Source organism: Chiloscyllium plagiosum, chromosome 20, assembly GCF_004010195.1.
Source record: "Chiloscyllium plagiosum isolate BGI_BamShark_2017 chromosome 20, ASM401019v2, whole genome shotgun sequence".
NCBI lineage: Eukaryota > Metazoa > Chordata > Chondrichthyes > Orectolobiformes > Hemiscylliidae > Chiloscyllium > Chiloscyllium plagiosum.
The window spans coordinates 22,061,659-22,088,985 of NC_057729.1; the positions used below are offsets into that span (position 1 = coordinate 22,061,659).

General features: G+C 39.2%; 1 protein-coding gene across 1 annotated transcript in view; it reads left to right on the top strand.

Annotated features, from left to right (window-relative positions):
- The window catches only part of LOC122560072 (cadherin-like protein 26), an 84,252-nt gene that overhangs the window by 45,436 nt on the left and 11,489 nt on the right, over positions 1 to 27,327 (top strand). The window contains exons 10-15 of the mRNA XM_043710282.1: positions 5,246 to 5,479; positions 6,601 to 6,822; positions 7,539 to 7,660; positions 11,685 to 11,804; positions 16,460 to 16,549; positions 20,134 to 20,223. Of these exons, the coding sequence (XP_043566217.1) occupies positions 5,246 to 5,479; positions 6,601 to 6,822; positions 7,539 to 7,660; positions 11,685 to 11,804; positions 16,460 to 16,549; positions 20,134 to 20,223 (878 nt within the window). The remainder of the gene's footprint in view (positions 1 to 5,245; positions 5,480 to 6,600; positions 6,823 to 7,538; positions 7,661 to 11,684; positions 11,805 to 16,459; positions 16,550 to 20,133; positions 20,224 to 27,327) is intronic.

The window sequence follows — 27,327 nt, forward strand, 5'->3', positions numbered from 1 at the left end:
ATGTTAGCGTTAATGAATAGGCAGAAATTTATTCCCCATCTTTAATTGACCAGAGGGTAGTTAAGTGTCAACCATATTGGCTGTTGAATTGTTGTGTTAATAATAACAACATGGCTGAGTCAACCATAACTTATAGAAGACTTTTATAAGGTTCCAAGTAAGAGATTAGCATTAAAGATTAAAGCACACAGGATTGAAAGTGCACATAAGATTGGAGTTAATATACTGATATAGATAAAGAACTGGTGAGCAGATAGGAAACAAAGAGATAGAATTAACAAGTATTTTTCTGAATGACAGGCAGTGAGGGGTATCACAGGATGAGTCCTTGGACCCCAGCTCCTCGTAGTCTATATATTAATGATTTAGAGGAGGAAACTAAATTTAATATCTCAAAGTTTAAAGATGACACAAAGCTGGGTATATGGGTGAGCTGTGAGAAGGGCACAAAGACACTTTGTAATTGACAAGTTGAGTGTGTGGAAAAATGCACAGCAAACTAAATATAGTGTGGATAAATGTGACGTTGTCCCCCACTTTGGTAGCAAAAACAGGAAGGGCAGATTATTATGTGAATGATGGTAGATTAGGAAAAGGGGGAGGTGCAGTGAGATCTGGGTGTCCTTGTAATCAGTCATTGAAAGTAAGTATGCAGGTGAAGAAGGCAAATGTATGTTGGCCTTAATAGCGAATGGATTTGAGTACAAGTGCTGAAATATGTTGCTGAAATTGTACAAGGCTGTGGTGAAAAAGGACCTGGAGTATTGTGTACAGTTTTCATACAATCCCTACAGTGTGGAAACAGGCCATTTTGCCCATCGCATCCACACCAACTCTCTGAAGAGCATCTCACCTAGAGTCACACTCATTTCTAATGGCTAACCCACTTAGTCTGCACATCCCTGGACACGTATGGACAATTTAGCATGGCCAATCCATCTGACCTGCACATCTTTGGACTGTGGGAGGGAACAAGAGCACCTGGAGGAAATCTGCCCGAATACATGGAGGATGTACAATCTCTATACAGCAGTCACCCGAGGGTGGAGTTAAACCCAGGTCCCTGGTGCTGTGAGGCAGGAGTACTAACCACTGAGCCACCATATTGCCTGTTTTGGTATCCTTATCTGTTCTAGGTATGGAGGGAGAGAAACAAAGGTTAACCAAACTGATTCCTGAAATGGCAGGATTGATGTATGAAGAGCGACTGTCGAGAATGTGAGCCTGGAAAACACAGCAGGTCAGGCAATATCCGAGGAGCAGGAGACTCAACATTTTGGGAATCAGCCCTTCATCAGGAATTGAAGAGCGACTGGATGGTTATGACCTTTTACACTGAACTTCATCAGAATGAGGATGATCTCATAGAAACCTACAAAACTCTAACATGACTCGACAGGGCAAACACTGAAAAGATATTCCTGGTGACTGTGGAGTCCAGAACCAGGGGTCACAGTATAAGACCCCGGGTTGTCCATTAAAGACTGGGATGAGGAGACATTTCTTCACCCACAGTGTGTTGTGCCTGTGGAATTTTATGCCGCAGAAAATGATTGAAGGAAAATCATTGAAGGTTTTCAGGAAGATGTTAGATATAATTCTGAGTATGTAAGGGTAAGTGGAAAATGTTGGAACAGGGTACTCGGTTGGATGATCAGCCTCGTTAGGCTAAATGGTCTATTTCAGTCTTATTTTTGATACTTCTATTACTATTATTCTAGTACTTCTACAGTCACATATAAGCGAGGCCTGGTAAGGATGGCAGATTTCCTTCCCAAGGGACATTAATGAACTCAATGAGTTTTTACAATGATCTTAGAATGGTGACAATTAAGCTAGCTGTTTATTCTAAAATTTTATTGAAATAAAATTTCACCATCTGCCATGTGGTGTTTGAACCCATGTTCCCAAGACATTAGGGGATTCTGGATTACCAGTATGCCACCACCTACCAAAAACTGCATTTTGTTGAGGATGACTCCCCAGAGACTCTGAGAAATGGATGTTTGCCTGTGGCACATACAGAGTGTTTAATATCTATGCTGTTGGCTTAAGGTGCAGATGTGAGAGGGAAGCAGCAGATTGCTTAGCAGCTAGATGTTCACGTCCTTGACTGAGGACTGCTGACCAACAAGGCCGGTGTGTGACTGCACTGATAGGCAAGGCAAGGTAGGAAGGTTGTGAACATTCAGGTCGGCTGTAAGTGAGCGAGGAACCCTGAGCTGTCGCCTGATCCAACCCAAAAGCTGAGTCCTTATCCTATATCCTTGTGCAAAAAGTGCCCTAACAGCAGCCTTTCAATGTTACTTGCCTTGTAATGCAGATCTGTACTTCCTAAGTGTCCTGCAAGTGGTTAGGAGGGGTGCCATGAGGAAACTGATACAGTTTCAGATGCCAGTGGATGAGGGCTGTATGTGACTATTGCCCAAGGATCATGTCCACAGATGCTGTTGCATGGTAACATCAGTGGTGTACTGAAGTTGTCTGATACCCGTTCTGATTTCCATGTCGAAGATTTCTGGGTTTAGATTGCTCACAGCAGTGGTAGGTTAAGGATCTGTATACTGATAAAGGAAGATATGCAGTCAATAAGGTTGTTAATAAGCAATAAACAAGCAACACGCTATTACGTAATGAGAATCTGTCCTCAATGTCTGGAACTTGTTCAAAAGATGCAGTGGGTTGAACCTGACATCAAGCTAAACCATGCTGGATTTCTCACATGACTCTGCCACAATTCCTGCCATAATCCATCCAATTTCATACAAGGACAAAATGGATTTGTGAAGGTGAGCTGTCAAACAGTGGGCTCTAGCAACTTACCCGAAAGTTGTGGGTGATTCATCATAGATTCATAGAAATATATTGAGAGTTCATCAAAATGAAAAATGAGATACTGGAGGGAAGTATAGGGTCCATGCAAGATCACAAGTATGTCCATAGGGAGGAGACAGTAGTGCAGTGGGGATCCTGACATAGAAGCTTCTAATGAAAGGAAATGATAGCACTCATGCATAGACAGAAAGTAGCTTTGGCTTGAGTAGAACTAACTGAGAGTTTGCTGTGTGGATATATTAGTGGAGCAAAACAGGGGCTGTCAGGACAGCCATTATGATGCGGTGAGTGGCAAGTGAGACCATCCTTGAAGAGGCAGTTCACCATCTCAGAGTCAGTAACAGCAGCAATGAAGAGCTGTCATTCCAACAATCAACGCAGTCCTTTTATCCTGAGGATTTGAAGGGGTTTACTGAGGGGCAAGGAGGATACAAAGGGGATGCACTCATCATTGGATTTATCAGAAAAATACAACATCTTGAACAGGTCAGAGAATCAGTGTCATCCGAACCTGTATCAATGAATGCAATGAGTTGCTAATTTGTGCACATTTATGGAGGAGAACCCCAGGCCCTGCCACTTGAGAAGGCACAATCTACCAGTAGCTGGGAGATTGTCAAAAAGCTATTTTGTAACTGGGTCATTTCAAGCGGTGGTAGTGGACTTGAGTGGCACACTACAAGCAGTCTCTTCTCATTGCATCAGGTAGGTGATGGATGCTTGAATGAGTTAACATTAGAACACATTGAGCTCCAGACTTAAAGAAGTGGCACAGGGAAAATGAGGATATGGGATTTAAGCCAGGTGAGTCTGACTTCCCTCTTACTATGTCCACTACCTGTATTTGGATGCTACTTTCATCACTGGACTACTAATTTGGCGCACCTTTGAAAACTATGTTGGACATCAGGCAGCAATGTGGTGTGAGTTTGAGATTCAAAATGGCTCTGGTCCTGAAATGAAACCCAGCCCACGCATCAATGGAAAAATATATGTAATAGAAGCATATATTTTAATGGAATTGGCTAATATTGTATTTTGAGGATTAGAGATGTATTCTGTAAATAGTATTAGAAACTTGTTATTCCTAATCAAAAATGTGTCATTTGGTGGGGAGAAGTAACCTTAAAGGGGGTCATGAAGAGACTAGCAGTGAAAAGTTTTATGTCATCTTGCCATCTCTTTAAATGCTGGTTTCCAAACTGCATGTTCTGTTTCATGTCTGAAATTGTTGAAAGCATTTTGTCTCTTTGGGGAATGAGGTACTGGTTGCATCCATTATGTTCTGCTCCAAAAGCTTGCATACCTTTTTTTGGCAATAGGTTTTTAATATATATTTGTTGTTTTGTTAACTTGCTGATAAATGGGCTGGTGGTGAGATGAAAATAGTTCTGTGCAGTTGCCCATTTTTTTTGCCTGTAATCATATTTTGAATTCTGAAAGGTGTCTTAAGTAAACTGGTGATTTGCTACCAGCTGTTTTGCAGTAATTTGTTCCCCAGCTACCAATTCCATGTCACTTCCTGGCTATTATTTGAGATCAAACTAGACTGTTCACTATATTGCTGTCATATTCACACCAAGGTGACCTCCAACAAAATATTTGCAACATTACTATGATATGCCATCACATCTCAATGACATCACTCAACGTCATCACAGCCTAGGCTGAAATCTCCCAATATCATCATTCATTCCTTTGTTACTGGTAAATTTGACTATTCTATTGTTAGCTGGTTTCCCACATTCTATTCTCCAAAACCTTGAGACTACCGAAAACTCTGATGCCGTTGCCCTTACTTACATTTTGCGTAGTATTCATTTATCACTGCCGTACTCAGTGACCTACTTTGTCAAAGTGAAGCAATGCATTGATTTTAAAATTCTCATATTTATTGTCAAATGATTCACCTGTCTCTGTCATCTCTTTCAGCCCCACAACCTGCCTCTGCATCTAATGTTGGTTTCTTGAACATGCTTAGTTTTAGTTGCTCCAACATTAGTAGCTGTGCTTTCAGTTAATTTGACGTTTTGTGTGGAAATTCTTTGTTAAACATCTCTAACTATTTACTCCCTTTCCTCTTTAAGATACTTCCGAAAAGCTACAAGCTTGTGATCAGCTGACCTAGCATTTCCTTATTTGGCTCAATGTTATTATTTTTAATGCTTCTGCAGAATGCTTTGAAACTTTTATTAGATTAAAGATGCTATATAAATATAAACCTTTTTCTTTGTTGTTCTAATTATTATTGTTATGAGTAATTGTCTTTGAGGAACTTGGTTTTAGGATTTGCCAAGTGGATTAAAATTTCTTGGCCCACTCTTGCTAACAGAGTGACCACTCTCCAAAGAAATCTTTGAGTGATATCAGTTATTTTTTTGTACTGACTCATGTCTTTTGTTCACTGCAGGTGAGAGACCTACCACAGGAACTGGCACAATGTCTCTTTTTCTGATTGATATCAATGACAACCTGCCATATCTTGTCAATATACACCAAGAGATGTGTGATGATGGTGAAGTCCCATTTGTAACTGTTGCAGCACGGGATGATGACCTCGATCCCTACAGTGGTCCCTTCACATTTATGCTGTTGGACAACGAACAGCATATAAAGAACAATTGGAAATTGCGTAGAGCAACAGGTACATATTGTAAGAAAGTAGATGTAATATTGAAAGAAAACTGAAAATGCTGGTAGCATTCTGCGTGTCAGGCAGCATCTAATGGAGTGCTAGGCCTGATTGGGCAGAGAACCTAACATAGGAAGAAAATGTGTGTTGTCAGCTGTTGAGGGTGGGCAGCAGGACATCCTCACACCTCATGGGTTTTACAGAAATTTATAAATTACGTGGCCGCTGGAAGGGTTGCTGGACACTATAAAATTCCCTGAACATGGAAATGATTTGACCTAGCTCCTTCTTACTTTTCTGGATCTTCTGCCATTCTAGCCCATCCCCTGGTGTTCAATACAATTCAGCCCATGGAGTCAAATGACGCAAAATAAGGTCACTCCGCTCATTGAGTACATGTTTGCATTCTGTAGAACAATTCAGTCATGACTTGTTCTTGCATCTGTGAGGAAAACCAACAAAATAATATTTCAAATTACCAGTATATGAAATATTTTCATTTTTAGATGAGATCATTTTGATTTAATATCCAAGGAAATGTAGAACAGGTCCTGTGCAATAAGGCATTGTTACATCTTCTTCCAGTACTGATAATCTTTAAAGATAACCTGTCCAGCCAATGTGAGTTCAATAAATAAATACCAATAATGAGCCAGAAAGCAAGGCATAAGAGGACATGTATAATCAGTGTAGAACATTTTTATCACTTTTCGATACATTTTCAATAAAGTTATCTCAGTGGTTAGCACTGCTGGCTCACAGCACCAGGGTCCCAGGTTTGATTCCAGCCTCAGGTGACTATCTGTGTGGAGTTTGCACATTCTCCCTGTGTCTGCATGTGTTTCCTCCGGACGGTCTGGTTTCCTCCCACAATCCAAAGATGTGCAGGTCAGGTGAATTGGCCATAGTGTTAGGTGCATTAGTCAGGGGTAAGTGTAGGGGAATTTGGCTGGGTGGGTTACTCTTCGGATGGTCGGTGTGGACTTGTTGGTCCGCAGGACCTGTTTCCACACTGTAAGGAATCTATCTAATCTTTTCCTTGCGACTTGGAGATATGAGTAATAACTGATGTGGAAAGTTATCACCTTGCCGGTGCGCTAATATTATTTTCATTTGATATTTTATTGTGTCAGATCACAGTGCTCAGCTTGTGATGGAAAAGAAAATGCCTGTTGGAAACTACACTGTGCCTTTCAAAATCCAAGATAGACAGGGAATTGCCCAGAACTGTTTTTTGAATCTGCGCATATGCCATTGTCTAGATGGGAAAACATGCCCTGATCTAAAGCCTGCAACAGCTAATTTATATGGAGCTGCAATTGGAATGTTTTTTGTTGGATTATTATGTTTGCTCTGTAAGTATACATTGCCACACAAAGTTAGAATCTCACGTGGTAATAATGTACATGCAGTAGAAAAAGGTTTGTGCTATTTTAAGGTTTTCAACCATTTGCAAATATCTGGATGTTTAATATCTTCAAATCTAACGTAATGGAGTCAATTTACAAATATTTGCATATATGTTTTTACTGTGAAGCTATTACCTTTCTTTCATAACAAAATATTAGTGATATTTTCATGCCTATGATATTAGAATATTTCAATCACCATATGTTAAAAACCTTGTTTTTGAATCCCTATACAGCTTTGCCCTCCTTAGCTTTGTAAGCTTTTCCAGCCTCAGAGCTCTCTGAGATATCTGTGTTTATTTAATTCTGGCCACTTGAGCATTCCTGGTTTTAATTGCCATGCTGGTGGCTGTGTTGAGCTGCTGAAGCTCTACCTACTTGAATTTACTTTCTAATCTCTCTGTCACTCCACTATGTCTTCCTCCTATTAAAAAAATACCTTTGACTGGGCATCATATTTGATTTGTAATGCTCCTGTGAAGAGAATTATGATATTCCAATTAAGCTGCTGTATGAATATAATGTGTCATCATACTATGTTATTCTATTGTTTAAAATAAATATGAAAGGATGTCTAATAATTTAACAATCAAATGAGATTGAGCCCTTTTTTAAATGGGGAATGATGAACTCATTTCATTCACTTCTTTTGAACTTTGCAGTGGGATTGTGTTTGCTAGTATTTTGTGAGTTTTCAAACAAGAAGGCTCAACATTCCTTACCTTCTAATGAGCCTATGTGGACTTTGATCAACTACAATGAAGAAGGAGGTAATGCAGAGATGGTAAGTAACTGAACTGAGCTCCAAAATTCCATAGTAACACAAATTTCCCCAATTACCCTTATTCTGCCAAATAGAAATGATAAGTCATTAAAAATGATAATTAATAATTGTCACTTACTGGAACGTAATGATTAACTTTAAGATAATGAATAGTCCGCACAGATTGTTTGGTTTTATATAATATTTTGTTTCAAAGATTAAAAATTAACACATTGTTATTACGTATGCTAATAAGGTCTGAAAGGGTATATAATTTTCTCTTTTCTTCTCCTGAGGTTGGCTATAATGGAGTATTGTATTTTTAAAAGATGTGTATTTTTAATTCCATATGTTCTTGACAGTATGTAAAGCTAAATTAAGAAATCTGCCAATCAGTTCTCTTAAATTAATAAAAATAAGGACTTAGTTTTATTATTAAAAACTTACATACATGTTATGGGAGGGGAGATGGAGTTGGGAAAATGTTTAAGTCCATAAGAGAAAAATAATTCTATGCTTTGTCAATGAACTTGACATCCCAATTATGCTGTGGCTCATGCAAACTGGTTGTTTTTCCAGAGACAGTAATTTTTAACTGCAATCCATCCTTTTTCCAGAGTGATTATTATAATACTTGAGGTTTCTTTTACTTCTAACAGAGTGTATGTTCCCAAAGCAGGAACGAGGTTACTACCATTAAAAATGACCACTGTGACTGAACAGTGAGTGCACAGTTACATCTTTGATCTCAGGTTGACAACACCACTGCAAAAACTATTGATGAACCTTCAAAAAGGTTCAAGCCAGAATTAGTTGTGAATGTACATTAACATCATTATGTCTGAAAAGGTGGTGGAACTAAATGTCAATAATTCTTGATAAATTATGATAATCAATGCAACTTAAAAAAATCTTCTGTGAGAAAATGATGGATACTGAAGTGCTAGGATAGTTGGAACAATCTTCCAAGGAGGAAGATGAGAACAATGAATGGGAGAAGTATAGCTGATAGAGTAGTTTAGCATCAGGCTAAATTAGCCAGGCAGGATTGAATTGACAGTTGTTTCCAATAGAGCTGAGTGGTGGGAAGTCAACACTCAATGAGTGTAAATCTGTAGTTGCTAGAAAGGCAGGTAGTTCTCGTTTATTCCAAAGATACAAATGCAGTTTTTTAGGCTTTTTTGTCCCCTTATGTTTTCCTGTGTTGTAATAAAGATTAATGCTAACAAATAACAACATCTGATGCTGCCACTCTCAACAATTACAATGGATGTCAGTGAAAGAACATCACTCCGTCAGACAGAGTTCTTCTGTTATGTGGCATTGAGGATGGGTCACCTCTGTACCCTGGTTCTTGAAGCTGCAACTAAACTAGCAGGCAATCAGACAGGTGATGATTTAAAATTAAAAATGTATGTACAAATATAATATTCGATTTATAGCAAAGTGTCACTTATGCTATCTCTATGCTTTTGTTTTCTTTGCCCGCCTGTTATGTCTAGGTGTAGTCCTGGGGTTTGCAACTGTGACGGATGGAGCCTGTTAGTCCTGAAGCTTTGAGTAGATTACCTGGGTGCATTTGAAGCTTGAGGGCCCAAACATGCAGCCTCACCCTCTTCAGTTGGATCTTCCATAAGCCATAGGAGTGATGATCATAGGCAGAGTGAAGTAGTGGGGCCAAAACCTCTTGAGTATCCTGAGACAGAGTTTCTTGGGGGCATGTATATGATTTCTCCTCTGTCTCTGTGCTTACTGGCATAGCACTCTCTCCTTAAGAGAAAAGAGCACTTGGAATGAGATTAAGGTCCCTCGTCTCTCTCTGTCACTTTGCCATTGAACTGAACACCAATGTCCTAGAGAAATGGAGTCAGGTCTGAATGCTTCTCCAGCAGCCAATGGGCATTCTGCTGAACGTGGGTCACCATGGTAAGCACCAACCTGTCCATGGAGCAGCCAGACGCATACATTGCTAAAACTAGCATGGTGCTGATACTGATGATATCATCCTCCAAACTTTGATCTCTGCCAGTCTTTGTAGCTGTGTCTGTCTGAACATCATGACAAAGCGGTTAATGGCTGAAACCATGGAGTTCTCTCATGCCTGGTCTCTGCAGTCCTCTGAGTACTGACCAACTTGGCATTCCTTTCTCAGCCAGTTGTGGAGATGTGTCAGTGAGGTGGTGGCGAGAATGTGCACTCCTGTGCCTAATAAAGAGAAAGTACCCACAGATTGAGGATAGGCGACAGCCTTGTCAGTGCTTCACCTGAAAGATCTTTTGCTTGTTCATCAGCGCAGGAGCTGATGGTCTGAGGACCAGTGTTTTGCTGGAGAAGTCTATTTGGATGCTTCTGGTGCCTATAGAAAACAAGAGAGGGAGTGAGTTGGACATTAGGGGTAGATGCTTGAACACGCCAAATGTGTGTTCATGGTAATGATGATAGCAGAGCAGCATATCACTGTGATGGGTACTTGGTTGTTAGAAAGTTGAAGTCTCAGTATCTCTGTATGTATGGTCTCCACCCTATCTCATCAGCTAAAGGTTCCCCTTCTTAGGAGCTAAGGAGAGAAATATCAGTCACCCTGTAATGTGACTCATAGACTGTTTTGCCATTTTTGCCTACAATGAAATAATTTGGAGGGATTTCTTTCTTTATTTGTTCATAGCTTATGCTGGCCTGGACAGTGTAAGCTTTCTTGTCCACCCATAATTGCCCTGAGGGCTATTAAAAGACAATCACATCACTGTAGAGCAAAGGTGGGCCAGCCCATGAATGGCTGGCAGATTTCTATTCCATAAGCTCATTAGTGAACAAGAAGGGTTTCTATGACAATTGACAATGGTTACATGGTCAACATTAGACTAGCTTTTAATTTTAGAGATTATTGACTTCACATTCAGCATTTGCCCCTGTAGAATTTGAATCCATGTTTCCAGAGCATTAGCCTGGGGTTCTGGATTACTTTTCCAGAGACATTACCCCAACACTGGCACAACTATTAGTATTAGTGCAGTTGGAGAAGATGTGGTGAGATGCCCTGAGAGAGTGAGTAGGTTTGTAGTGGGCAAGAGATCTTAGCATTCTGGAAAAGGGGTAGGTGAAACTCATCAAAGGGAGATGCTGCTTGCAACAGTGGGAGTGACAGACCATGAGACGTGGGGGAAGGTGGTTGCAAAGTTAGATTGAGTGTGATTTAGCGGTGAGAGAAGTTGGTAACACACAAGTGTTATCTTTCTTATACCTTTATTATGGCAATGTTATGATTCCCTCCAGATATGGGCCCTGCAGTGTTCCAGGTGGCTATTTATGGCCAGGCCGGCAGTGCCTGGTATTGTGGCATCCTCTGGAAGCCCTGAGGAAAGGGGACAGCTGTCATGCCTGTCACCCTAACCACCAGCACCTCCAGATTCTTGACAATGAAATGAAGTCCAACTTGACTCTGTCGACTATGCCAGTTGCACAGTTGCACAGCAAGACGCTAAAGACACTTCTGGGCTTGCAGCATTTGAAATGGTTCTCAGTTCAAGTTGAAATATAGCTCCTTTTGGTATGACTGCTGTAAGATCTATACAGTAGTGAGCACTTCTGCCTCCACTGAACACAAGTTTGTACAAGAACAGCATTGTGGAAGTGTGATGCTTAATTAATTAGGTGCACAGTGGAGAAATCTGTGAAAAAACCTGGGTTTCTGGAGGGAAATTGTCCATGAAATTCCAAAAAACATTGACTCAGTGAAAAATATTGGAAAATTCAGACTAATTTTCTTAAAGCCAATTGGGTTTCCTTGTCTTGTTGTGTTTGGCTACCTTGCTAGTCATATGCATTCAGCAGTCATTTTAGGGGCATTATCCAGGCTTGGTTAAAGCTCTTTTTTTCAACAAACATCAAAGGTATTAAACCAGTCAATGGAACTGATTAATAATTCATATTCATCTTTGTGATTCAAGTCAATGGCAGTTCACTGAGTTCCATTATGTAATAATTTATGCAGGCTGTGCACTTACAGCTTACTTGAAATACATGTGCTTGTTATTTTCTATTACAGAAAAGTCCAATTGATAATTCAAATCAATTAGTTTCCATCGATGCTGGTTTGGGGGCCAGAAGGATAATACCAGTCAAATCTAATATGCAAAGTAGTGCTCAGGTTGGATATCGAGAAAATGTAAGTACTTCCATTACAACTTAAGTTAAATATAGATTAATCCCTCATTTCGATACATTGTGTCCTTAGAATTTTATTTTTATAATTTTATAAAATCAGGAAGAACAAGATATATCCTTTCTATATCAAATTTAGGCAAGAGTTGTTTTGATTGTGATAGGGAACTTACAAATATATTTATAAATATTTCCTCTGACGTCCTGAAATAATGACAAACATTATCCAAATATTTGAAATATTTCAGAGTTGCAAAAAAAGTCTGCTTTTCTGTAAAGAAGACATTCAAAATATATTTACTTGCAACTTGGTGATAGTGGTGAAAAGTGGGTTAGGGGTGACAAAATGATTAGGTTCAGAAGAGGCAACCTTATAAATATTGGGATCTAGAGAGTATTTGGCTGAACCATAACAGATTAAATTCAAGACAAATGATGTAATTATACATTAGAAGGAACAATATGGCACAGATTTAATAAACTGAATTTAAGAAAAATGTGATGGAAGATATTTGATTTATTTATGTTAATTTTCTTCAGAGTTTGGGTTTCAAATTAGTGACATATAGATGTCTGTCTATTTTTGTCATGTGGTTTAAAAATTAGTTAGTTCAAAAGGCTTTGGGTTTAGTTTGGAGGTGACCTGATTGAGGTCAGATGTTATTATAATCTCTTCTACTAAAAAAAGGAAATTGTTCAGACCATTAATGTTTGCCTGGAAACAATCATTGATTATTCAAAACTGAGAATCTCTAAGATTTCCACTCTGAGTATTGAAAGGAAAGACTTTGAAACTTATGGGACAGGAACTGAGAAGAAGCAGTTAAGTCAAAGTACAGGGAAAGAAATTTTTGGGGGGTTTGAATTAATCATAAAATGATGATGTTGGGAAGGAGATGGGATTATGTTTTGCAGTGTTTTGAAATCATTCAAACAGTTATGTTTAGATAGGTTATTTTGTTTTGTTTATTTCTTTTGTGTAGTAAACTTCTGTTTTGTTGTTAAAACCAAACATGCGGCCTTATGTGCCCATGTTTCAGTAAAAGTCTGCCAGCTAAATTAAAAATAAATGTGATCTATCAAGTCAGATTTCATTCTGAGCTATGTCTTGTCCTGCAGTAGTAGCTGGAATCATAATAAAAGGTTATAGATTGAGTAGGGGGAATTTGTGTACACAAGTTTGTCCTGTGCTGCAGTATAAACTTGCAGTCAAAGAATGAAAATCCCAAGTTGCAGTTTCAAAATTAGTAAAGTATGTCTCCGATGTTATCAAGACAAAGCTGTATATAGTACTCTGGTAAGGAGAAGCCTAATTTATGTTAAGTTATTGAGGCACATGGGAGATATTCAAGACTTGGACATATCATTAATGAGGACTAATTTCTGAGGAAATTTTAACTGGATGACAGTCCTTATAGAAAGGTATCAGCCTTTCCCTGACAACATCAGTTTGAGGTCTGGGTTATTTTAGCACCCAGTCCAATTGTAGTCACTGACCACTTGCCTGATACAAGCAGATAAAGGCAACCTGTCAGCTGAAAGGCAAGTATAAAGGAAGGGGGATTGCTGGAATATTTTCAGTTAATGGTGAAGGTGAATCAGAGACACTAGGGGCAGAAGCTTTTCCAAATCAGTCCCTTTCGGAGCCTGAAGGAGCACTCCTGGTTTCCTGACACTAGAAAGAACATTAGAAACTCATCTTTTTAGTCTCAATTCCTCAATTTTTTTTCACTGATTAAGGTGGTCGTGATGGACATTCCACTCTGATCGCATTTAAAAGGACACATTTAAAACCATTTAAAGGTTTTTGATTTACACATATACAATGTTCCTGCCCCCACAAACAGTAATGTTCTGAAATGATAACTCTGTTTTCTCTCTGCAGATGCTGCCCAACCTGCTGAGTTGCTCAAGCAATTTCTGTTTTTGCTTATTTTAGTAACAATAAAATCCATGCAATATTCAATAATTGAATTGGTTCCTTTTAACTGACACTTTGCTTATAAATTCTCTTGGGGATAGGTAGAGTTGAAACTTCTCCCCAGCATCAGAGCACTATGTTATGCAAAAAGGTAGAACTACTTGGATTCATTAATTTTGAAGGAGAGTGAATGACAGATGCTTATTCTAATTATCTGTTACAAAGTAGAATAGAAAAGGTTAAACACTTATATGTCAAGTAATGAATGTATAATAACTTGATATTTTCACAGTTGAGGATGATATGAAAATGCACTTCTTCATAGAAAGAGACTTCATTTACATATATGATTTTCTGGTTAAGGCACCTTCAGGCAAAAACACTGGACACATGAAAGAAAATTAAAAACTGTGGTAAAAGCATAGCAATTGCAATATTACAGAATGTCCAAAAGGCCTACTTAGTTTAACTTTTTTATAATTGTGTTAGATAATGACCAGGATAGTGAGAGTTGTTAACTAATCATAGAAATCAATATGTATCAAATATGAGGCAATGAAAACTCCCAAATGTGAAAAACTTTGTGAACCACAGATCCACAGCTATGATTTCTCCCAAAGTCTGCTACACTTACCTAATGCTGCGTCTCAAATTACTTTTTAAAGTTTATTTATGAAATGAGCATGTTTCTGTTTAGGCCAGCATTTATTGCCCATCCCTAATTGCCCAGGAGGTAGTTAAGAGGCAACCACATTGCCGTGGGTCTGGAGTCACATGTAGGCCAGACCAGGTAAGGATGGCAGATTCCTTTTCTAATGAACGAGATGAGTTTTTGCAACAGTTATCATTCGACTCTTAATTCCAGATTTTTATTGTGTTCAATTTCCACCATCTGCCATGGCAGGATTCGAACTCGCTCCTTGGAACATTAATTAGATCAGTCCAGCCACATTGCCACCAGGTCTATCTCATTTATTGCATCCCAAAATATTATGTAGAAGAAGGAAGAGCTAAGCCTCCTGTATTTATATTCTCCTTAGATACATTTGTAGTTATACTGTAATGGTCTACAGTCTACTCTTCCTCCATATAGTTAGGTATATTGTAGTGGCAGATTGCAATAATAACCTGTGTTAACATGTTGCATTCAACCATGTGAACCCAGTTTAACAGAGACAGATAATGAAAACTTCTACTATTACTTCCAAGCCTGCAAACCTATAGCAGTTTTAAAGATAGCTTCTATTTATTGTATCTAGTTAGTCCAAACCTTGCCAGCGTTTGACCATTTAATTATCTCTGCTCTATTCTTACAAATATATATTTAAATGCACAATGTGCGGAGGTGTTTTGATACATTTGTTTTATGTTGATAAGTTTGTGGGATGTAGTAACTTCTGTGTCACATTTACCACCGTGAATGCGTATTATAAGTTACAACCTAAAGTTAGTTTTTTTCTGTAACATTGCTGAAATCAGCGATATACTGTACTCACTGCTGTATGCTGTATAATCAGGATTAATTGAAAACGTACTTTTGACAAACAAATACAGTACCTCAAGCATCAGACCCTTGTAACTGACAGACACCTGAGGTTTAATCAAATGCATGTAATACAAGCATCTAACACAGACTGTGTGCAAGACTTAGGAAAACCAGACATTTCAGGCAATTTAAAGGGCTGCCTATCAATGTGATTGGTCAAGTGATCAGCTCTCCAATCACGGAAAGAACATTTTCAAAGGTAGCTTCAAAGGAGGCCCATGTAAAGAATTTAAAATATGGCATTCACACTATTGCTCTTGGCTCAGATTTTCCTTGCCTTCTAACAGCCAGTTCTTGTAAAAGGCCGTCAGCCATCTTTCGAAAAGCGTTTCTCTCTAATAGTACCATCTACAACTTCCAGGCTATGCCCAGCATATCATGCTTTGAATGAAATAACAATATTAAATGAGTTGATCGTATTTTATCAGATGAGGTCAGACAAATGTGGTGCAGATGTATATAGTACCTGAGATCTAGCCATTTTATCACAGTGCCTGTTCAAATCCAGCCAGCTCCATTTGGCCAGACATCTCTAACAGGATACAATAATGTCTGGTAGAACTTTATGAAGACAATATTTGATATTTCACAAGCTAATAGTTCTACACAGTGACCAGAGTGATGGTTCCACTCATAATAGCAAAAGCTCTGACGATTTGAGAAATGACCTTTATGTACAAAGAGATTTCTACTGCATGAAAATGTATTTTCAGATGTAGATATATTTATTTCACCATTCTGCACTTTTAACAATTTAGAACAAATACTTAGATGATTTTTTTACCACAGGGTCACAAGGTCAAGCCAACATAAATTTGATCTTATTGTTTTGTACATTTTGACCTCCACAGAATCAACATAGTTTAGTTCAATTTTTACTTCAAATTCAGTTCAGAACATTTTAAGATTTCATGTTATTCTAGTGAGTGATGTCATATTTGAAGGGATACCACAAGCACAGTCAATACATCAGGGATTTGACCAGTGGTATTGCTAGGGGTCTGCATTGATCCACTTGGGAGGATATTGAGTAAAGGAGTTCTACTTGAATTTTTGGTACTACATTTTTTGATCACATGTATTAATATATTAATAAATAGTCATATAGGGTGCAAATTTGCATCATACTGAAAAGACATCTCATCTTGCTGTTGAATTTATTTAGAATTATTCATTTCTCTTTTTGCTACAGAATGGTTTGCTATATGGAGTTGGGACATGGGGCCCACTTAATGCACATCAAGGACATGACATGAATGCTTCGGGTAGCCAGCATTATTTGGTAAGAATAGATTGTATCTGCCTCTTGGCAGAGAGGGAGCGGGGTTGAGAAGCAAGAAACGAGAAGCTTCTCTGCCGAGGACATGCAGGTTCTGGGCTACCTCCACCACCACTCCTTCACCACCCGATACCTGGAGGAAGAACGCTTATCTTCCACTTCGGAACCCTTCAAACCTAGGGCATCAATGTTGACATCACCAGTTACTTCATTTCCCCTCCCTCCACCTTACCCCAGTTCCAAACTTCCAGCTCAGTACCATCCTCATAAACTGTCCCACCTGTCAATCTTCCTTCCCACCTATCCACTCCACTCTCCTCTCTGACCTATCACTTTTACCCCTTTCTCCATCCACCTTTTGCACTCTCAACTACCTTCTCCCCAGCCCCACCCCCTCTCATTTATCTCTCCACCCCGAGTCTTCCAGCCTCATTCCTGATGAAGGTCTTCTGCCCGAAACATTGATTTTCCTGCTCCTCAGATGCTGCCTATCCTGCTGTGCTTTTCCAGCACCATTTTAATCTTGACCCTGGTAATTATAGACCAGTGAGCCTTACTTTGGTTTTGGGTAAAGTATTGGAAAGGGTTATAATACATAGGATTTATAATCACCTAGAGAAGAATAAGTTGATTAGGGATAGTCAACACGGTTTTGTGAAGGGTAGGTTATGCCTTACAAACCTTACTGAATTCTTTGAGAAGGTGACCAAATAGGTGGATGAGGGTGAAGTGGTTGATGCGGTATATTTGGATTTCAGTAAGCGTTTGATAAGGTTCCCCACAGTAGGCTATTGCACAAAATACGTGGATATGGGATTAAGGGTGGTTTACTGTTTGGATAAGAAATTGACTAGCTGAAAGATGACAGAGAGTGGTCATTGATGGGAAATGTTCAAACTGGAGTTAAGTTACTAGTGGTGTACTGCAAGGATCTATTTAGGGGCCACTGCTGTTCTTCATCTATATAAATGACTGGATGAGGCTATAGAAGGATGGGATAGTAAATTTGCAGATGACACTAAGGTTGGTAGAGTTGTGCAAAGTGCCAAAGGATGCTATAGGTTACAGAGGGACATAGATAAGCTGCAGAGCTGGGCTGAGAGGTGGCAAATGCAGTTTAATGTGGAAAAGTATGAGGTGACACACTTTGGAAGGAGTAACAGGAATGTAGAGTACTGGGTTAGTGGTAAGATCCTTGGTAGTGTAGATGAACAGAGAAATCTCCAGATACATAGATCCCTGAAAGTTGCCACCCACTTTGATAGGGCTGTTAAGAAGGCATACAGTGTGTTAGCTTTTATTGGTAGAGGGATTGAGTTTCAGAACCATGAGGTCATGCTGCAGCTGTACAAAAGTCTGGTGCAGCCACTCTTGGAGTATTGCGTACAGTTCTAGTCACCACATTATAGGAAGGATGTGGAAGTTTTGGAAAGGGTTCAGAGGAGATTTACTAGGATGTTGCCTGATGTGGAAGGAAGGTCTTATGAGAAAAGGCTGTTTTCATTAGAGAGAAGAAGGTTGAGAGGTGACTTAATTGAGACATATAAGATAGGGTGGATAGGGTGGACAGTGAGACCCTTTCGGATGGTGATAACCAACACGAGGGGACATAGTGTTAAATTGAGGGGTGATGGATATAGGACAGATGTCAGAGGTAGTTTCTTTACTCAGACAGTAGTAGGAGCATGAAACAGCCTGCCTGCAACAGTAGCAGACTCGTCAACTTTAAGGGCATTTAAATGGTCATTGGATAGACATATGCATGAAAATGGAATAGTGTAGGTTAGATGGGCTTCAGATTGGTTTCACAGGTCGATGCAACATTGAGTGCCGAAGGGCCTGTAATGCGCTGTAATTTTTCATGTTCTATGTTCTATATCAGTTCAAAAGATTTACGACTATTCAGAGCTTTCAAGCAAATGATGAAATGACAAACCACACCCTGTGATAATGAAAGGTTGTGAAATCAGGCATGTAACTCTAATTATGAAATAATAGCCTTAAGGTTTACGTCAACAGATAGATTTAAGTAGCAAGCATTCGCTTTGTTAACATGGCAGACAGTCTTTTTTCAAATATTTGAAAATTTCAAATTCACCACCTTTCATTTTCTCCAGCTTTAAAGCTTGATAGCTCTGTTTTTATAGATTCTTTTGACAGTTTCAATGAGCTTGATCGTTCCAATATGTTAAACACATTTTCATGCACATTCACTTTTAACTACCCCAAAGGAAACCGCTTCTCTTGATAATTTAACATAGAGGATTTGATAGCCTTCAGGCAAGAGAGCATCAGCTGGTGGGAAAAGTCAAATGTGTGAGGCTGTGATGGTAAAAACAATGACTGCAGATGCTGGAAACCAGATTTTGGATTAGTGGTGCTGGAAGAGCACAGCAGTTCAGGCAGCATCTGAGGAGCAGTAAAATCGACGTTTCGGGCAAAAGCCCTTCATCAGGAGGCTGTGGTGGTGACATATCAGACACATGGAAAGGAAGAGTTTGCATTTGTAGTTGAAAGTGGAAGTAGAGATGACAGTTGATAAACATACCTGTCAATATGAAAAAGAGAATTTATATTGAGGGACAGGCTGAGAGGGGATAAGCTGACTGAAATTAAGGGACAGTTGACTTGAGAAGGAGATTGAAATCACTGCAGATGATAAGTTGCTTAATGCAGAAGCTGTCAAGAGATTGGTGGGACGATGTTATGTAAAGGAGTTCTACTTGGGTTTTGGGAGTATAGCAGAGAATGAAAGTTGAATAACAGCTGATGGAACAAGGTAGAGGGCTTCCAGGAGGAGATGATGCCAGAGGCAGTGAGGGGAAAGACAAATGTAGTCTTTGGTGCAATGTTATGAAGAATTGGGAGAGTTTTGCTTGTTGGAGATGTTTTTGTAAGACACAGCATATTGTTTCCTGCAAATTAGGTTCAATCAAACACAGATCAGTGTATTCATACATTATAAAGGTACTGATCACAGAATTCCCACAGTGCAGAAAGAGGCCATTTGATCCACCGAGTCTGCATCAATAATCCGAGGAGCATCACACCCAGACCCAGCCTTCCACCCTGTCCTCATAACCCTGCATTTACCATGGCTAATCAACATTACCTGCACATCCTGCACATCCTGGATACCGTGCAGCAATTTAGCCTGGCTAATCCACTTAATATGCGCATGTTTGGAATGTGAGAGGAAACTAGCGCACACAGAAACCCATGTGGATACTGGGAGAACATACAAACTCCACACAGACAGAAGCCCAAGGATGAAATCAAACTTGGATCCCTTGTGCTGTGAGGCAGCAGTGCTAAACCACTGAGCCTCTGTCATGCCCAAGTATCAAGGATTTTTTTTAGATAAGAGAATAGACATTTTAAAAGCAATGAACTAATAATTGCAGAGGAGCCTGTGAATCAAAAGATGTAACAGAAATTTGTAGTGAGGAATCCAACCACATGTTCATGGAGTAAATTTGTTTTTATTCTTCAGAAAAAGTATGAGTTGCTGAACCAGAATGCTTTTAGTTTTAATTACATGAGGCAATTAAGTTCATTTAGTATTCATTATTTATTTTCATTTCAAGGAGACTTCATTGCACGCAGGTGGTCTATCCAAATCAAGCTACACTTCACACAGTTATGGATCAAAATCTTGGGAGTCAGGGAATCACTTGGTAAGAACAAATCTCTGTTTTTCATTAATGTAGTCAAAATTCATGACTTATTACTGTTATCAATGTTTGGAAACTCGGTTTCAAAGTGGAGAAAAAATATATAGCTTTAAGTTTTATTTGCATTTCTTTATTGTGTATGTTAAGAAGGAAAGGAAATTGGTTTAGTTTTATTTTTGATTTCTGAGAGTGTTGATGGGTTGTCTGTTTGTTTACATGCATTAGAATGAAGATCTTAAAACCCTGGAACTGAATATTTCACTGCATTAGCAACAACAAAAATATCACCTATAGCTTAGCAACAGGATGCCATATGACAGAGGGAGATAGAGACAGAACCAATTGAAATGGAAAATTTTAGCAAGGCAGTGCATTGTTTTCTTTCAAAATGAAGCAGATCATTCAAAGGGAAAACAATTGGAGGAGCAGCAATGTTTTTTGGTATAAACCAGGGCAGAGCAAAAGACGTTCTGAGTGGCTTAGAAATGAGTAAGAAGCAAGTTCCAGAAACCAATGACAGTTTTGCTGACTGATCACGGGATTTTAAAATGGAGAAAGGGTGACACTTCACTCATATTTGAGTTTCTGTCAGGTTCTTTTTGAGAGTAAATAAGTTGAAATTTTATAGTGTGAAATAATTCATATTTGTTTCCTTTTTTGTGTAATAAACGTTGATGTTCTTGGGTTGATGTACATTGGAATTATCTTGTGAATATATTCATTCACTGATCACCATGATTAACAATCAGTAGAACCAAAACTTATCATCTATCAAGCCACTCTCTTAGCTGACTAGTCCAGTATTAGAATCAGCTGGGATCATAACACTTGACACACATCTTTCTAAACTAAGAATCTTGAAAGTTATACAAAAAGTCCTAAAATATGAGTTAATAATTTGTAAAATGTTCAATGTAACACTTCCCGCATTCTTAGTATTTTATAACCTGGAGTTTGGTGAATTGTTCATTAAGTTTCCCTTGATATGCATTCCTTGGAATGAATATTGAATGATTGGGATTAATTTTTTCAAATTACATGAATCTCTGATAGCAAACTCTACCTAAATTATTATTGGTGTATCAGTCCCCCACCTAAACAGATGGAACATTAAATAATAAGATACTAATTGTTAAAGGAATATGTGTAATTTCCAACTTACATGCAGTGAGAAGAGTGATGGGTAGGGATTGCCCAAAAGAAGCAATCAGTTTGGGTTTATCAGCTATTTCATAAGGTAACTCGCCAAACGCCAGCAGTTATTGTGCTATATTGAGTTGGTTTGCTCGCCTGGAAACATGGAATCTTTTGGTGTGGTTGCTTGTGAGGGTTTACATTATTGTTGCATCTACATTTATTTAACATCAGGAATACAACAAAACACAACTGGCAGAGCAGATTCTTCAACAGCAGCCACATTGTATTGGCAAGTCCAACGGTAATTGCTAAAGCTCCATCCAGCTTTTCCTAACACTAACTGAGGAAACTTTTCAATTATCATTGGAAATGGCTATTTCCAGAATTCTACTGGTTGGTCTGGCACGAAAAAAAGTCATCATAGTCTTGCCAGACCACAGGGATGTTAGAAAGGGAGAGAGCGCGGGGAACTGGTGGTGGTTTAACCTGCCACACACGTCAGGCTAGGGGAGAAGTTGAGAAGGCAAACCTTTCATGGTAACCTCAGACGGTGTGGAAATTGAATCCATACTGTTGGCCTCACTCTATGTTGCAAAGCAGCCTTCCAGCCAACTCAGCGAAAACAACATCTGACACAATAGCACAGCCAACAAACCACGTTAGCAAAGACAGTAATGGTAGGGTACCTCAACTACTTCACTTGATCCTTAATTAAGTATACTTTAGGACGGACTTGTTTCCATTGAGAGCACCAAGAAAATGGCCAACTTCAATTCATCAGTAACTTAGTACTTCCACATAGTGCTTAATGCTCATCAACTATGAACCCATTTTAATCAAAATGAGCTGCATTTCTGAACATTACAACAGTGACTACACTTAAAAATAAACACTTTAATTATCCCTGAGAGGAAAAAAAATGAGATACTTATGTTATAACACGGGGTAAACCCTCTTGCTTAATTTAAAACCAGCAACACAGAAAAGATTCATCCTGTGCACTAATCTGTAAAAATTCAAGTGGCCAAGAGCTATTTAAAGTAAAAATTAACAACTTTATTTCTTAAAGTATAACAGAGAATAACTAACTAACAACTATGTATGAGTCCTTACTCTTTTACCTTCCCTTCTATAATACTAGTCAAATAAAACTCCCAATTAAGATTTACAAAACAACACTTCTTGTCTCAAAACCAGGCAGCTTTCAGTTTTTCTCTTTAGATCTTCCTGTGTCTTCTTTTCTTCTTCTTAGGAATTTCTGCATCACAGCTTACTGATCGAAAAGGTACCTTTTAGGAGAGCTGTTTATTTCAGGCAGTCAGCTTACATGCTGGGCTTGGCAACTGTCCTCCAACTGTTCAATATTTCCCTGGTCTTAAACCTCAGACCATCGGATTATGTCAATATAATCAGTTCAAACGTGATTGGAAATTAGTATTTTCCAGGGTATAATTTAAACTGATTAGCCTAATTTGAATCTGTTTTTTGTCGTTTCCAGGCAACCAGCTACCCAGTAGCTAGACCACATGTTACATTGTGTCTTATTGAGAACACTTGGTGCTGCCACTTCTAGCTTTTAACTCTCTTAAAAGGTATAGGTCACCCACATCTTCATAACACCTCCCCCCTTAAGAAAAAATGAACCATCATCATGAAAAGATAGCTTCATTTTTTTTCTCTACTTTTTAAACACATTACCCTAACATACAGATAGTTTTAACATAGGTTCACATTAACGTCTTCCCATACACCTATGTATATAACATTAAACAAAGACAAACCTCATCTAAACTTATCAGTTAAATCAAGGGATAATGCATCTGCGATTACATTCTTCCAACTTGCAGCATGTATGATTTTTAAATTAAAAGTCTGTAACATAAGACTCCAACGAAATAGTCTCATATTCTTATCTTCAAAACATTCTAAGTATGTAAGCGGATTATGGTCAGTGTACACAACCATCTCTGACACATTGTTCATGACATACACATTAAAATGCTGTAAGGCCAGTACCAACCTCAATCGTTCCTTTTTCGATTGTGGAGCATTTCCTCTGGTGGATGTTGATCTTCTTCAAAAAGTGACCATCTGGCGGTTCAATCCCATCCGTTTCTCCCTGTAGCAGTACAGTTCCAACTCCAATGTCACTAGCATTGATGGCGGCTTTAAAAGGTTTTGGAAGGTTTGGTGTAGGTAAAACTGGTTTGGTGGTTAATATCGATTTCAAATGGCTGAATGCCTCCTGGCATGGTTCTGTCCACTGAAACTTTGTGTTATGCTTCAGCAAATTGGTTAACGGTGCCACTACACTGCGAACAAACTTCCGATAGAATCCCACGAGTCCTAAGAATCGAAGCACCTCTTTCTTCAAGGTTGGTCATGGAAATTCCTCGATGGCCTTTGCCTTTGCGTTCAGTGGGGTCAATCTTCCATGACTGATGTTATGTCCCAAGCACGTCACCTCTGCTTTTGTGAATTCCATTTTATTTAAGTTTATCACCAGTTTATTTCTCGTAGTCATTCAAAGAGCTCTGCCAATTGTACCATGTGATCTTTCCAGGACTTATTAAAGATCACTACATCGTCCAAATAGACTGCGCAGTTTGTTAACCCAACCACAACTCTGTTCATGAATCTTTGGAAAATGGTGGGTGCGTTCTTCATTCCAAGGGGCAGCACTTTGAATTGCTATAGTCCATTTGGGGTTACAAGCGCAGAAATTTCTTTTGCTAACTCTGATAAAGATACCTGTCAGTAACCACGCATTAAGTCCAACTTGGTGATGTAACTGGTTTGTCCAACTTTCTCGATACAGTCCTCCAATCTAGGAATTGGATATGAGTCCGATTTTGTAACAGATTTTACCTTCCAATAATCCATGCAGCATTGTTGAATCCCGCCTGGTTTGGGAGCTAAGATAATCGGCAAACTCCACTCGCTCTAGCTTGGTTTGATGATATCCTCATCGAGCATGGCCTCCACCTCCTTCTGAACCTGTCTAGCTTTGAAAGAATTAAGCCAATAGGGGAGTGCTTTATTGGAGTAGTTATCCCTACGTCTACTTCATGTACAATAGCATTAGTCCTCCCCATCTGATTCTTGCATATGTCCGTATACTGCAGTAACAAATCTTTCAACTGCATTCTATGCCCCTGAGAAAGATAGCTTGCTAACCTATACTACTCCTCAGGAATACTTCATTTTTAAATCTATTTTGAGGCACATCAAACTCCATTTGATTCCTCACTCTGCGGGGCAGTGACTAACACCTGTTTCTCCAGTTCTTTCTTTCCAGTGTAATACTTTTTCAAAATGTTCACATGACACACTCGATACCTTTTTCTTTCTATCTGGTATCTTTACTAAGTAGTTCACCTGAACTCAACTTTTTCTCAATTTGATAGGGACTACTAAACCTGGCTTTGAAAGGATCTCCTATCACTGATTACAGTACTAACACATCATCCCCTCAGGAAAACATCTGAGTCTCAGAGCTTTTATCTGCCACCTGCTTCATTCTACACTGTGCTTTCTTTAGGTACTATTTAGCTAACTCAACTACTTGATTTAGTCTCTCCCTCACCTCTGCTACATAATCAATGTGTGAGATCTCTGACTTTGGTCCTGTCAATTTCTCTTTAATTAATTTCAAAGGGCCTTGCACTTTATCACCAAATATAAACTCGAAGGGAGTAAACTGAGTAGATTCATTTGGGGTATCTCTAATGGCAAACAATACGAATGGGATACCATTATCCCAATCATTTGGGTAATCCTGACAGTATACTCTCAACATGGTCTTCAAGGACTGATGCCACCTTTCTAAAACTCCCTGGGATTCAGGATGATATACACTGGATTTAAAGTGCTGTATACCGCAGCTATCCATACCCTCCTTAAACAGCCTAGCAGTAAAATTTGACCCTTAGACTGACTGAATCTCTCTGGAAAGACAACTACTAACTCCTCTACTACCGTTTTGCTTTGATACTCCATAATGGAATTGCCTCCAGAAATCAGGTAGACACATCCATTATGGTTAACTTGTACTAGTTACCACTTTTAGTTCTCAGGAAGGGACCTATACAATCAATTATAACCCACGTGAAAGATTCTTCAAATGTGTGAATCAGCAACAAAGGTGCTGGTTTAATTACTGCCTGTGTTTTACCTACCATTTGGCATGTATGACACGTACGGCAAATGTTAACCACATCCTTGTGCATTCTAGGCCAATAAAAATGTTTTTGTACATTAGCCTGAGTCTTTCGTACCCCAAGGTGACCTCCTACTGGTTGTTCATGTGCTATCTGTAACACTACCTGTTTGTATGCTCCCAGCAACACAATCTGGTGCATTTAGGCCCATTTCTTCTCTGCACTAACCTACCATGGATTCCATTTTGGTCTTCGGATTCTATCTTTCAGATAATAACCCTCTGGAATATTATCTGCCTCCTTTTCAGAATACACACCCACATATATATCTTTTATTGTCTTGTCTTACTGTTGCAAGTCTCCTAGCCTTTCTGGAACAAACACATCTGTCTGATCCTCTGCCTGTTCAGGTTTTTCCTGCACCATTACATCAAATAAGGTATCCGCTAACAGAATCTCAACTCCTTTATCTTTCTCTTTACTTTTGGCTTTGTGCAGTGATTTATGATAGTGGGATCTGTTTACCACAAAGTTTGGGAGAATACCAGGATATTTCTGTTTTAACTCCTCAGTTTCTAGGTCTTCCTTGGGCTTCTCCACAACAAGGGGTGTCACTCCCACCTTGGATCCTGCCATATCATTCATAGAGTCATAGAGATGTACAGCATGGAAACAGACCCTTTGGTCCAACTCGTCCATGCTGACCAGATATTTCAACCCAATCTAGTCCCACCTGCAAGCACCCGGACCATATCCCTTCAAACTCTTCCTATTCATATACCCATCCAAATGCCTCTTAAATGTTGCAATTGTACCAGCCTCCACCACATCCTCTGGCAGCTCATTCCATACAAGTTCCACCCTCTGCGTGACAGAGTTGCCCCTTAGGTCCCTTTTATAACTTTCCCCTCTCACACTAAAACTATGCCCTCTAGTTCTGGACTCCTCCACCCCAAGGAAAAGACTTTGTCTATTTATCCTATCCATGCCCCTCATGATTTTGCAAACCTCTATAAGGTCACTCCTCAGTCACTGACACTCCAGGGAAAAAGGCCCGAGCCTATTCAACCTCTCCCTATAGCTCAAATCCTCCAACCCTGTCAACAACCTTGTAAATCATTTCTGAAACCTTTCAAGTTTCACAACATTTTTCAGATAGGAAGGAGACCAGAATTGGATGCAATATTCCAACAGTGGCCCAACCAATGTCCTATACAGCCACAACATGACCTCCCAACACGTACTCAATACTCTGATCAATAAAAGAAAGCATAACAAATGCCTTCTTCACTATCCTATCGACCTGCGACTCCACTTTCACGGAGCTATGACGCTGCACTCCAAGGTCTCTTTGTTCAGCAACACTCCCTAGGACCTTATATTAAGTGTATAAGTCCTGCTAAGGTTTGCTTTCCCAAAATGCAGCACCTCGAATTTATCTAAATTAAACGCCATCTACCACTTCTCAGCCCATTGGCCCATCTGATCAAAATCTGAGGTAACCTTCTTTGTTCTCCATTACACCTCCAATTTTGGTGTCATCTGCAAACTTACTAACTATACTTCTTGTGCTCGCATCCAAATCATTTGGATACATGATAAAACATAATGGACCCAGCACTGATCCTTGTGGCACTCCACTGGTCACAGGCCTCTAGTCTGAAAAACAACCCTCCACCACCACCCTCTGTCTTCTACCTTTGCGTCAGTTTTGTATCCAAATGGCTAGTTCTCCCTGTATTCCATGAGATCTAACCTTGCTAACCAGTCTCCCATAGGCAACCTTGTCATACGCCTTACTGAAGTCCAT